This window comes from Zonotrichia albicollis, chromosome 23, assembly GCF_047830755.1.
Source record: "Zonotrichia albicollis isolate bZonAlb1 chromosome 23, bZonAlb1.hap1, whole genome shotgun sequence".
In the NCBI taxonomy this organism is placed as follows: domain Eukaryota; kingdom Metazoa; phylum Chordata; class Aves; order Passeriformes; family Passerellidae; genus Zonotrichia; species Zonotrichia albicollis.
In genome coordinates this window covers 145,368-157,860 of record NC_133841.1, presented here as the reverse complement: position 1 = coordinate 157,860, position 12,493 = coordinate 145,368, and the positions used below count along the sequence as shown (strand labels likewise).

General features: G+C 57.9%; 1 protein-coding gene across 16 annotated transcripts in view; it reads right to left on the bottom strand.

The window, feature by feature from the left end:
* The window catches only part of SRCIN1 (SRC kinase signaling inhibitor 1), a 59,576-nt gene that overhangs the window by 25,448 nt on the left and 21,635 nt on the right, over positions 1-12,493 (bottom strand). For 13 of the 16 annotated variants that reach the window (XM_074557595.1, XM_074557597.1, XM_074557598.1 and 10 more), the window contains 2 exons: positions 10,446-10,729; positions 1,678-1,701 (listed from right to left, as the gene is read on the bottom strand). In XM_074557595.1, the coding sequence (XP_074413696.1) occupies positions 1,678-1,701; positions 10,446-10,729 (308 nt within the window). Of the gene's footprint in view, positions 1-1,677; positions 1,702-8,398; positions 9,316-10,445; positions 10,730-12,493 lie in introns of those variants that run through there. The other 3 variants (XM_074557591.1, XM_074557590.1, XM_074557592.1) reach the window with 3 other exon arrangements.

The window sequence follows — 12,493 nt, the reverse complement described above, 5'->3', positions numbered from 1 at the left end:
AACAAGCATTGGGAACAGCCCACCGGGAACAACCACGGGGAACAACCACCGGGAACAACCCACCAGGAACAACCACCGGGAACAACCACCGGGAACAACCCCCCCGCGGTCCCCGGGAGCGCGGCCGAGCCGGGGCCGGCTGGAGCGGGAGTAGCGGGGTTAGAGCAGCCCAGGACTCGCTGCCTGCTATTTGCTCATCTCCTGCGAGTAAATACTCATCTCCTGCCTCTCACTGCGGCTGGCCGAGCGCCGCCGAGGTGGAAATGGCTTCCCGCAGGAGGCGCGGGGCTCCCGGGAAGCCGCAGCCGCGGTCCCGAGGCCGGAGCGGTAGCGCGGTGCGCATAAAGCCGCTCCTGACTCTCGTTTTAAAGACAAACGCGTCCTTTGTGTGTCCCCCGCCGGTTTTTGCCCTTCTGCATCTTTTACTCGGCTGCCTTTGATGTTCCTTTAAAGTCCCGGCTCCAAAGGAGCTCTGCCAAGCCTTTGGATCTTCCCGTTCCTCCGGGAATCCAAATTCCACCCCACCCCTCGCATCAGCGCGGCGGGAGCCCCCGGCCCTCTCCACTGACCTTCCTCGCGGGATTTTCCCCCTTGGATGTGGCCCTGGATGTCCCAAAAACACCGCGAGCCTTTGGGATGGCCCTGGCCGGGATTTTCGGGCAGAGAGGGCGGGAATGAGGGGATGGAAAAGTGCGGGGAGGATTAGAATGTATTGGAGACAGACTGGGGTGTCCTGGAGAATCGGGAATCTGCCTGGAGCCTGGGCTGGCAGCAGCGTGACAGTGGCACAGAGGTGACAGTGGCATGGGGGTGGCAGATCGAGGGCACATTCCGGGAGAAGGGCGCAAAAAATCGGGAAAATATTTTAAAAGTGAGGATTTTTTGCCTTCCCTCACCTCAAAGCGCCAGGAAGATCCTAAAGTTCAGCCCTGTTCTACTTCTTAGTCGCAAAAAAATCAGGGTAAAAGATAAAAAATCCGGCAAAAAGGCAAAAAAAGGGAGGATTTCGGGCCTTCCCTCCCCTGGCAGTGCCGGGAATGCCCCGTGGGATGGAGCAGGGGCCGGCTGAACCTCCCGGAGCAGCGGCTCCACCCCCGTTTCACTCCGGGAATGAAAACTCGGGACAAATTTTCGTGTCCCGCATTTCCCGGCCCCACATTCCCTGGGATTTTTGGGTTTTTTTTCCACGGGAAGAGCGAATCCACCCGGGACAACGCACCAAGGTCACCCGGCAAGGCGGCGACCTTGAAGGGCAGCCAGGGAGTCCCTCGGCGAGGAGGAGAAGGAGGAGGAGGAAGAGGAGGCTGGAAACCAGAGCAATCCCTGTATCCCTGCTGGGAGCAGCCACTCTGAGCTTCCAACCCCATCCAGAATCGGCCTTTTCCCACCCTTTTCCCATCCTTTTCCCAGAATTCTGTCTCAGAAATAACTCCAGAGCAGCAGGATTTGGCCATGGGGTGAGCTCCCAGAAAGAGGCCTCACAGAACAACTCACAGCTCACCCCAAACCCCAAAATTCCCCCTCACCACCTTCAGCTTCAGCTCAGCTGAGACCAAACGACTTCAGCTCAGGAATCCTCATCCAAAAAAATCCCACCGCGGGCTCCCACCCCCCTCCAGAGCCACAGCCAAGCACATGCATTTCAGAGAGAAATCGGGAAAAATCCAAAATACTGACCTTAAAGCTCCAGTAGTTGGGTTGCTAACAACAAAAAGAAGATAAAACAGAAGAAAACACACACACACACACACACAAACAAAAAAATACCATTAAGATTCTTGGTTTGACTTTTGGTTTTTCCCTTTGAGAAGCTCTGAGCTCGGATTTAAACCTGCTCTGGTTCCTGCCCCTCCCAAAGGGTGGCTGGAGTTTCAGGGAGCAAGCAGGGGGTGAGGATTGAAGCAAATTGGGGTGAGAAAGGAGGGAAAAGGGGTTGGCACTGCAGCCCAGCATGGCTACTGGTGTCACTGGTGCGCCCAGCCCCTCCTGGCACTGCCGCGGTGCTGGAAGTCACAACAATGTTCATTTTCCACGGGATTTTCCAGCCCTGCCCGGCTGTGCCCGCCCCCTCCCTGTGCTGGTGTCGCCGCTGTCACAGCGATGTGGCACCGCCGGTGACAGGAGCTGGCACTGCTCCCGAGCTCCCCTTCCCGGGCTGGGCTGGGCTGGGATGGGATGGGATGGGATGGGATGGGATGGGATGGGATGGGATGGGATGGGATGGGATGGGATGGGACGGGATGGGATGGAATGGGATGGGATGGGGTGGGATGGGATCCATGGAATGGGAGCCTGGGGTCCTGGAGGGTGCCAGGGACAGGGGGACTGCAGAGTTCTGGAAGAGTTCGGGTGGGAAGGGATTGAAAGGTGTTTTTATTCCAAAGGGATCCTGATATTCCAGGCTGTTCGCAGCCCAATCAACTCCCTGCAGGAGGGAAGGTGGGTCCAGGGGTGAGGAGTGGGATTTAGGTAAAAGGAATGGGATTTAGGGAAGGTGGGATCCAGGAACAAGGGATGGGATCAAGGGACAAGGAATGGGATTTAGGGACAAGGAATGGGATCCAGGGACAAGGGGTGGGATTCACCTGTCTGGAAGGAGAAATCACCGTGAAAATGATGGGTCTCCTGACTTTTCCCTTCCCCAACTTTTCTCTTTTTCCCTCCACAAGTTTTCCCTTGTTCCCTTCCCCTTTTCCCTTTTCCCTCTCTCCCTCTCTCTCCTCATTTTTCTCTCGAGGACCCTCAGTAATTTTCCCTCTCCTGATATTGCTGATGCTATCTGCTGCCAGCACCAGCTGTGAGTTTTATTTATTATTTTGGGATGACAGTGTGGATTTTATTTATTATTTCGGGATGACTGGACAAGCTCCTCACTGAGCCCATAAATCACAGCCAAATCCAGAATGTTCTGGCACTATTTGGGGTGGGCACCGTGACCTGTGGGCACAGGGTGGCACAGCACCCATCCCTATCCCAGCTCAGAGGATCCAACTGGGAAAAACAGGAGTTTAACCTCGTTTTTAACCCTCTTGTAACAATTTAAAAGTTTAATAAAGGACAATAAGAGATAAAGACAATAAAGCAAAGATTGGCATTCAGCCAAGAGCACATTTGCTATTTTGGAAACATTTTATATATATATATTAAAACACTTTTAATATATTTATTTCTATTGTATTACATTGTTGCATATTTATTATATATACTTTTATGTATTAAATAGTATATAATAAATAATATATTTATAATATATATTTATATATTATATATTTATTGTATTTTATGTTTTTAAATATTTTAAATATTTAAAGTATTTTTAAAAATTTAGATGTTTAAATATTTTTTATATTTTTTAATGTTTTAGAGTATTTTAAAATTTTTAATATTTTAAAATAATTTAATGTTTGTGGAAAGCCAATATTATAACATGTACTATAACACAATATGTATAATATTATATTGCTTATCTATACCTTTCCCTGGCAGCCCTGGGGATGTGGCACTGCCCAGGGGGACAGGGACACGCTGCCCATCCCCTGCTGGGCTCCAGGGCCATCCAGGGCTGACAATCTGGCGCTGGTGGCAGCGCCAGGCGGGCTGTGCCCAGCACCTCGTGGCACTTTGCGGCTCCATCTGTCCCCGCTGGCACTGCTGCCACCCCAGCGCCCGCCCTGCCCACCCTGCCCGTCCTCTGCCCACCCTAAATGTCCAAAACCACAGACAGTGAAGCCCTGGGAGGGTCAGCACAGCCACATCGCTCAGGTTTTAGTTTTTATAATTTTTAGAATCTGTGCGCTTTAGTGTGGCGTTCTGAGCCCCATATTATGGGGTGGTGAGCTCTGCACAGATCAGGGACACAAAATTCCTTCTCTAGCTGGGGACCAAGGACAAATGATCCAAATCTTAGTCCCAAGAGCACAAACAACATGGGCTGGAGGGAGAAAAACAAGAAGAGCGGGACTGGATGGGCTAAGGCTGGAATGGGACAACGAGCTGCAAGATGCAAATGGAGCAGAACTTATCAAAGTGACAGACCCTGTGACCATTTGGGTTCATTTTGTGACCATTTTGTGACCGTTTTCTTTCACCTTGGTGCAGCCCTGGCTGGGCTCTTGCACTGCCCAAGGTGGATCCATGGAGGAGATCTTTTTAACAAATCCCTGCTTTATTCTTTAATTCTGGCCTCTGCTCTAGGTCAGGCTGGATAAGGCCTCACCCCCAGCCCTTCCAAACCTGGGGACAGAGCAGGGACAACCCCAGGGCAGTGTCCAGGTCCCTGTGAAGTCTTGGGAAGGCTGAGCTGGAACTGAGGCCAGAATTACAGAATCAAGCAGGGATTTATTAAAAGGATCTCCTCCATGGATCCACCTTGGGCAGCACAAGAGCCCAGCCAGGGCTGCACCCACGGTGGACCAAAATGGTCACAAAATGAACTGAAAATGAACAAAATGGTCCCAAAATGCATGAGAGGTCTCTCACGAGTTCTGCTCCATTTGCATGCAGTCCCATCCTTGTTTTTCTCTCTCCAGCCCACAGTGTTTGTGCTCCTGGACTGAGATTTGGATCATTTGTCCTTGGTGCCCAGCTGGAGCAGGAATAGTTTTGTCTCCCTGCTCTGTGCACAGAGATCACCATCCCATAACATGGGGCACAGACCCACAGACTAAAGCAGCACAGAACCCAAAAAATACAAAAACTGAAACTGAGGCATCACCTGCCAGCCCCTTCCAGGCTGGATTTGCCCAAAGAGTGGGGAGGAGAGGAGAGGGCCGAGCTGGAATTAACATTTCGCTGGCTCTTCAAAAGCATCAAAGGGAGATAATGGGCCGGGAGAGGATTGGAAGCGACAGCCGCGTTCCGAGCCATAAAGCAGGCGGCTCCTTGCAGCAGCAACCCTGCAAAAGGTGCGGGGAATTACAGAGGCTGTGATTTATAATTACAATGAGAGTCATGTCCGCGGTGCTGCCAAACGAGGGAATAACGAGGAGCTCAGGGTCCCCAAAGCGCGGGGAGGAGGGCGGAGATGCTGCCGCGAGCCCTCGGAGGGATGGACACACAGACAGACAGGAAAGCAGGGCTGGAGTGATGTAATCAGGAATATTTTGGGATTAAAGTTTGAAAAAATAAAATAAATTAAATGCTTGCGGTTGTCCCAGGAGGAGACGGGAGGTAAATGAAATGAAATCCAAGTGAGTCAGCGCCTTGACCGAGGGGGACTTCCCCTGAATGGCAATTAAATCACAAATCTGTTGGTGATTAACGAGGCACGACCGTGTCCCTCTCAAAAGGGCAGCAGCGGCAGCCGCCGCCCCGGCACGCTGCACTCCCAGGGAGGACAGAGGCAGCTTCATCGGCTTTTTAATTAACTCATTTCCAGGAGTTCCAGCTTCCGATCGAGTCCCCCACCCTCAGGCACCGCGTCTTGACAAACAAAAATCTCCTATTGAAAAATAACAGCCAAGTGAATTTAATCTGTTTCTGCTTATTAAAGTTTTTTGGTTGTTGGTTTTTCTTTGTTTTGTTTGGGTTTTTTTTTTTTAATGCTTTTCAGCGCCAGCGAAAGTGAACTAAAGTGGAAATAGCAGTATGACAAGACAGGGAGAAGAATGCAAACAGTGACCAGACAGAGCGGGGGCTGCAGATTTTGTCACCTGAGGTGTCACAATTATTGCAGGGACCTCTCAAACGTGACCGGGGAGGGGACAGTGGGGACAGGAGGGGATGCGGGAGGGCTGGGGCTCATCCCCATCACACCTGGGCACCTCCCAGAGCCCACCACGAGGTTCTGCTCTCCCCTTTCAGGCAGAGCCTTGGGCTCTGCTGCCCCTCCACCCAGAGAGCGCTCTGACGGCCATCGAGGCGACATCAGAGATGTCACCGCCGCCTGTCGCGGCGACTCAGCATCAGGATTCCCCCACAGACCCCTCAGCTCCAATTTTCCCCTCCAGCCCCTCCAGCTGTCCCCGCACCTCCTCCTGCCAGAGCCCATCAGCGCTAATCACAGCCCTGACCTCCTCCGCGGCCCCTGGGGACAGTGCAGGTGACACCGGAGCCCCAGGGGCGCCTTTCCCCCCCGGCCCCGGCTCCAGCCCCCTCCTCTGCCGGTGCGAGGCCGCGAATCCGCAGCGCCGGCTCGGAGCAGTGCATCAGGACGTGCTGCGCCGAGGAGCAGCCATGCTGGGGCTCCAAAATCTCCCTCCTGCAGCAGCCCCGGCCAAGGTCAGCCCCGTGCCCGCCGCAGGTGCCCCGGGGCCGCATTCCGCTCTCCGCGCACCCTCACCAGGGAGGGGGGGGCTCGCATCCATCGCTGCCCGAGCCCCGCGGCGGGGTCAGGGCGGCCCTGGGGCGGCACCGCGGAGCTTTCGGGGCAGGACAGGGCAGGGGGAGCTGGCAGGAGCTGGGCAGATCAGATGGCACGGTGGCCATGGCAACGGCACGGCGTAGGTGGACCAAACACAATAGGGACGCGCAAGGTAAAGCGGCTCCGCTCCCGCCGCGCTCCGCACCGCTTCCGACCCCGGCAGTTCCGGGGGGACCCCCCGGCCCATCCCGCACCCCCAAACCCCGCAAAGATGGATAAATCCTTGCGAAACGCCAAGGACAAGGGATGGGGTCCCCTCGGGGGGCCACAGCAGCCTTGGGGGAGGGGGTCCCCGGGGGAGTCGAGGCAGCGCGGAGGGGGCTGAGCACCCCCGTTCCCGGCACAGATGGGGGTGAGGAAGACTCCGGCAAGCAGCCGCCGCCGGAGCCCGCCCTGCCCTTCCTCCGTCCCCTCGCGGAGCCGCAGGGACAGCGGAGCCGCCGCTCCGGCTGCTGCAGGGCTCGGGCGTCCCCTCCCCGAAAAGCTACCCCGACACGGCGGCACCGGCTCGGCACCGGCCCCGGGATCACCGGGGAAGGAGAGAAATTCGGGCTGGGAACGGCGGGAAACTTCAGGGCAGGGAGGGAGGGAGGGAGGGAGGGAGGGAGGGAGAGAGAGAGGGATGGATGGATGGATGGATGGATGGATGGATGGATGGGTGGATGGATGGACGGATGGATGGAGGCATGGGCACATTCACACTGCCCCAGAGTGCCGGGGAGAACAGGAATGCTCACAGCCCTTCCAGGGGGAGCACCACCGTGCCAAGGGGAGCATCCCTCTTCCAATTCCTGGTGGGCACCTCCCTGCCCGATTCCCACGAACCCATTCTGCCCCCCCCCCCCGAGCTGTCATCATTGTCCCCAACCTGGTTTTCACCCACTTCCCGGGTAAAAACACCACTTCCATAAAAACCCCAAACAAGGAGAAGTGGGGTGCCCCGCGGAGTTCCGCCTGACTCCAGAGCCCCCATTCCCAGCCAGCCCTGCTGGAACGAGCCGGGAATCGCTGGCGGGGGGGTGGAATGAGGGAATCGATAGGGCCGGCTCCGGCTGCAGTCCCAGGGACACGCACACAGCGCTCGTGTTACTCCCGGCAGCCGCGCTCCTCCATTTCAGCGCTTCCCAGCGCCTCCCGTCACTCTCCACCTCTGGAGGCCAAGATGACATCGCGGGGAGAGCCCCGAGGGACCCCGCGTCCCCTCCGCCACCACGCTGCCGCCTCCCGCGTCACCTCAGCCGGCGCTCCCCGTCCCCACCGAGCGCCCCGGTACCCCCAAACCTGCCCGTGCCCGCACCCCGAGGTGCCAGGGCCGTGTGCCGCCTCTCGGAGGGGTTTGTAGGTGAGGTCAAACCTCTCCTACCGCCGCAGGGCTCCGCTTTGGGCGCAGCCCTCGGGAAGGACGCTGGGCCAGGTGAGCTGCGGGCGGCAGGAGCGCCGTGCCCCGGCAGCCATCTACCCCGCTCCGCTGCCCGAGGGGGGCACAGGGAACCGGTGTCCCCTCCCTGGACACGGGTGACAACGCCCAGCGGCCGTGGGACAGCGGGGGGTGCGCAGGGGGGTGGCGTGGGCACCGCCAGGGCTTTGCACTACCCCCCCGTGCACCCCGAGGGGACAAGGGGAGCCCCCCCGGCTGCGGCACCGAAGGGCAGTGCAGGGACGATGGCAGCCACAAAGTGCCACCCCCTCCCTGCCGCGACACCGGGGCCGGGGGGGGACCCTCGGAATGGGGGAGAGGCTGAAGGGAAAGGGGGGCTGGGGAAGAGGGGGGGCTAAAGGAATGGAGACGCTGGAGGGGCTGCCCCCGGTCTGGGGCTGGGGTACGGATACCCCCGGCTGCCGCAAGGAACCAGGAGCTCGGGGTGGGAATTCTGGGGAGGGGGGCACTGCGGTGGGCAGGAGCGACAGCAGGACAGCTGGGGCAGGGGAGATCGGCCGGGGGAACCGCAGCAGCGGGTGGCGGACACCGGCTCCGTCACCGCTCGAAGGGATGCGCCCGCTCCATCCCGCGCCATCCCGCGCGTTCCCGCCCGGTACCTGCGGCAGGTGAGTGCAGCGGGTCGGGATCCGCAGCGCCGCTCGGCCCCGCTCGGCTCGGCTCGGCTCGGCCCCGCTCGGCCCCGCTCGGCTCCCACCGCCCCTCCCGCCACCGGGCCCGCCCCGCCCCGCCCCCGGCGCCGTCACCATGGCAACCGCTGCTGCGCCCCGCCCCCTCCGCCGCCGGCAGGGGGCGCTGAGAGCGCCGGGGGCGGGGCCTGCGGGGGGGGGCACGTGAGGGAATAACGGGGAAATAACGGGAAATAATGGGGGAATAACGGGGGAATAACAGAGATGGGGACAGGGACAGGGAAATACAGGGGTGGGGACAGGGATGGGGATGGGGACAGGGAAATACAGGGATGGGGACAACACAGGGATATGGACATGGATATGGACAGGGAAATACAGGGATGGGGATAGGGATATGGACAGGGATAACACAGGCATATGGCCATGTTAATGCACATGGATATGGCCATGGATATGGACATGGAAATAGAGGGATGTGGACATGGATATGGATAGGGAAATACAGGGATAAGGACAGGGATAACACAGGGGTACACTCATGGAAACACACAAGGACACATGCAGGGATGTGCATACTTGGATGTGCACATGGATGTACACGGGGATTCGCACACAGCTGGATTCACACCTGGATTCCCACACTCCATCACTCCCCAGCACAGACCAGCGGGCTCCCCCTGTGCCCAGGCTCCGCAGGACCCCCTGTGGGACCCTGCTGCCACCTGTGCCCGGTGCCACCTGTGCCCACTGCCACCTGTGCCCCCTGCACGGCCCTCACAGCCCAGAGCCGACGGCGCCATCAGGAAAGGCAGAGGATTCCCAGGACCAACGGATTTTTGCCAGGCTGGAAGGAATGCTGACATTTCTGGAATGTCCCTTTTCACCTCTGGTGTTCCAAACTCCCTCAAATGTCTTTTTTTTTTTTTTTTCTTCCTTTTAATTGTTTTTTCTTTCTCTCTCTTTTAAACAGCAACGCCTGGGATTCTGAAATCCCTTCCAGGCTCCTCTGGAATACCAAAGTGATTTTCAAACATTCCAGGCAGGGCTGGATCTCAATGTCATTTAAAGGTTGGCACCTGAACTTCCCAGGATTTCTGGATTCATAATATTATTTACTGCCTGCCAAGGTAATGAAGGAAAAGAAGGGAGGAAAAGGAAAAAAAATGGAGTTTGGTAGGATTCTGGGGTGTTTGGCTGGGGAATGAGCTGCAACCAAGCCCAAAAATCCAGGTTGGGTTTGGGAATAAAGGAGATAATTCCCAAATCCAGATCATTCCTACACCTATAAAAATCCTTAGCAGCTTATCAGACCTGAGCCAACCCCAGCTGGATTTTTTCCCCTTTTTTTTTTTTTTTTTTTTTCTTTTTAGAGCTGCTGCTTATTTAAAAAAAGGAAAGTCTTTAAATCCCTGTAATAATAGGGAAAAAATCCCATTTATTTACCGGGAAGCAGCGCTCCGTGCCTGGACATGCCCCAAATATGGATTGTGACAGCAAAGCCACCATCAATTATTGTCCTCTACCCAAAATTTGGGGGTTTGGAGGCATTTGGGGGTTGCAGCAGCTCCAATGGCACCTGTTCCCCACACCTGGGGGGTTCTGCTCCCCACACTCAGCGCTCTCTGTCACACCTGGGGGATTCTTCCCTCAGGGTTGAGGAATTCTCTCCTTCACGCCTGGAGAATTCTCTTCCTCACCCCTGTAAGATTCTTTTCCACACCCCTGAAATATTCTCCTTCTTGCTCCTGGAATATTCTCTCCCTCACGCCTGGAGATTCCTCTTCCTCACACCTGTAGGATTCCCTTCCTCACCCCTGGAATAATCTCTCCCTCACCCCTGCAATATTCCCTCTCTCACCCCAGGAATATTCCCTTGCTCACCCCCGGAGGACGCTCCCCTATCACTGCCGCACCCACCCCCTTTTCACGCACACCCACGGCCCCCTCGCTCCCTTCCCCTCCATCCAGCCCCTCCCAGCGCTCCCACCCCTCAATTCCGGGCCATGGCTCTCACCTGGTCCCTCAGGCGCTCCTGCTGCCCGCGCAGCGCCAGGGCGTGCTGCGGGTATTTGCTCTTCAGGTGGTCCATGAAGGCGTCCCGCTTGCGCTCCATCTCCGTCTTCTGGAGGCCGGTGAGCGCCTCCAGGCTCTGGGCGGCGATCACGGTGTGCCGGCGCTCCGAGGTGTGCACCAGCCCCACGTTGGAGAAGCGCCGGGTGCCGTTGCCCAGGGTGCGGTACTCGCGCGGGTACTCGGCATCGTCCGCGGAGATCATGTGCGAGCTCGTCCTGTCGGGATCTGTGCGGGTCCGGGAGAGCACAGCGGGGTCAGGGAGGGACCCCAGCCATGGGGCAGAGATAGGGACAGTCCCAGGCCATGGGGCAGAGGTTGAAGGTTGAGATTTGGAGTTGGGGAGGGGGATTTCAGCGAGGAGAGATGGCAGAGCCTCGCTGGGAGTGGGATCATCCCCCAGTGGGGTGCACACAGTGGGATCATCCCTCAATGGGGTGCAGACAGTGGGATCCCCCCTCAGTGGGATGCCCGGGGAAGGGGGTGGGTGCCGGGTCCATCCCCCTGCGGTGGCAGCGCTGTCCCCGCTCCCGGACACGCGCAGGAGATGAGGGGACAGAGGGGGCAGAGGGGCTGGGGGTGCGGGGCTGGGATCCCACCAAAGCCGCGATGGTCGGAGCGAAACAGGAATGAAACAGCTCTGGGTGACTGAAAACAGCACGGACGGGACACGGGACAGGGACACGGACACACGGGGGACACGGGGACACGGACACAGCTCCGGAGCACGGACACACGGACACACGGGGGGCACACGGACACAGGACAGAGCGAAAAGAAAATGAAATCAGGCAGGGTGGGGGGAGGGTTATGTGTGCAGGCACTGGGGAGGGGGGACAGGACCCTCATGTCCCCCCAAAGACGCCAGCGGGGCCTCAGTGCCCATCCTGCAGCCACTGCTCACAGGGGCCAGCCCGGCCCGCGGGCACCAATCCCGGGATCTTTGCGATGCTCTGCCCCATCCCAGCCCTTCCCGGTGCCCGAGGGTACCAAATTTGGGTTCTCCGGGATGTTGTGCCCCATCCCAGCCCTTCCCTTAGCTCAGCCCAGCCCTGTGCACCAAATCCGGGATTCCCGGGATGCTCTCCCTTATCCCAGCCCCTTTCCGGTGCCCGGGAACACCAATCCCGGCATCCCGGGGATGCTCTGCCCTATCCCAGCCGTTCCCGGGGCTCAGCCCAGCCCGGGCAGGCAGGAGAGGGCACGGTGGGGACAGACAGAGGGTCCCAGGCACTGAGAGGTGAGAGGGAGTCGTCCTTTCGCTAATAACTCATTCCGAGCACGCTGGGATCTGCCTTCCAGGGAAGCTGCAGAGCCGATGGATGCCTGGAAATCCCCGCACGCTGCCAGCGCCTGGCACTGCTCGGTGCCCGCAGCTCGAGGCCACCCCGCAGCCCCCGGCCCCTGCCCAGCTCCGTGCCCGCTGCGGGGCCGCTCCAGGACCCCAAAAAGCCACTTTGGGGGGGGTCTCACGCCATCTGGGAGCCGCTGTCCCCAAGTCTGGAGCGGTGCCAGCCTGGCCCGAGGCCACGGGGCTGGCTTTGCCACCACTGGTGAATTCCGCAGCTCGTTCCGCGGGGCTCAGCCTTCCCCTCCTGCTCCCCTTTTAACCTTGATTCATAATTCATCTAATTCATCTCCGGCTTTTTCCCCCCAGCTCCCGGTAAACAAATCACAGGGAGGGTTTTTTTCCTTTTTTTGTGTTTTTTTTTTTTTTTTCCTTTTCCCTCAATTATCTATCAGCCCGGCAGATCGGTTTGATATCAAACTGATAAGAAAGCATTATCAGCGGGGCCACGGCCGCGATTCCTCCACTCAAGGTCGCACGAGCGGCTTTGTCACCAGCCCAGCGGGGACATCACGCGCTCACAAACGCCACGGGGACATCCCAAAGCCTTCCCTCCTCCAAAATCCACCGGTGCAGCTCCGTCTCTCCCAGCTCTGTCACCGAATGTCACCTTGGCCGGGCTGTCCCCCCCTTTTCCCAGAAAA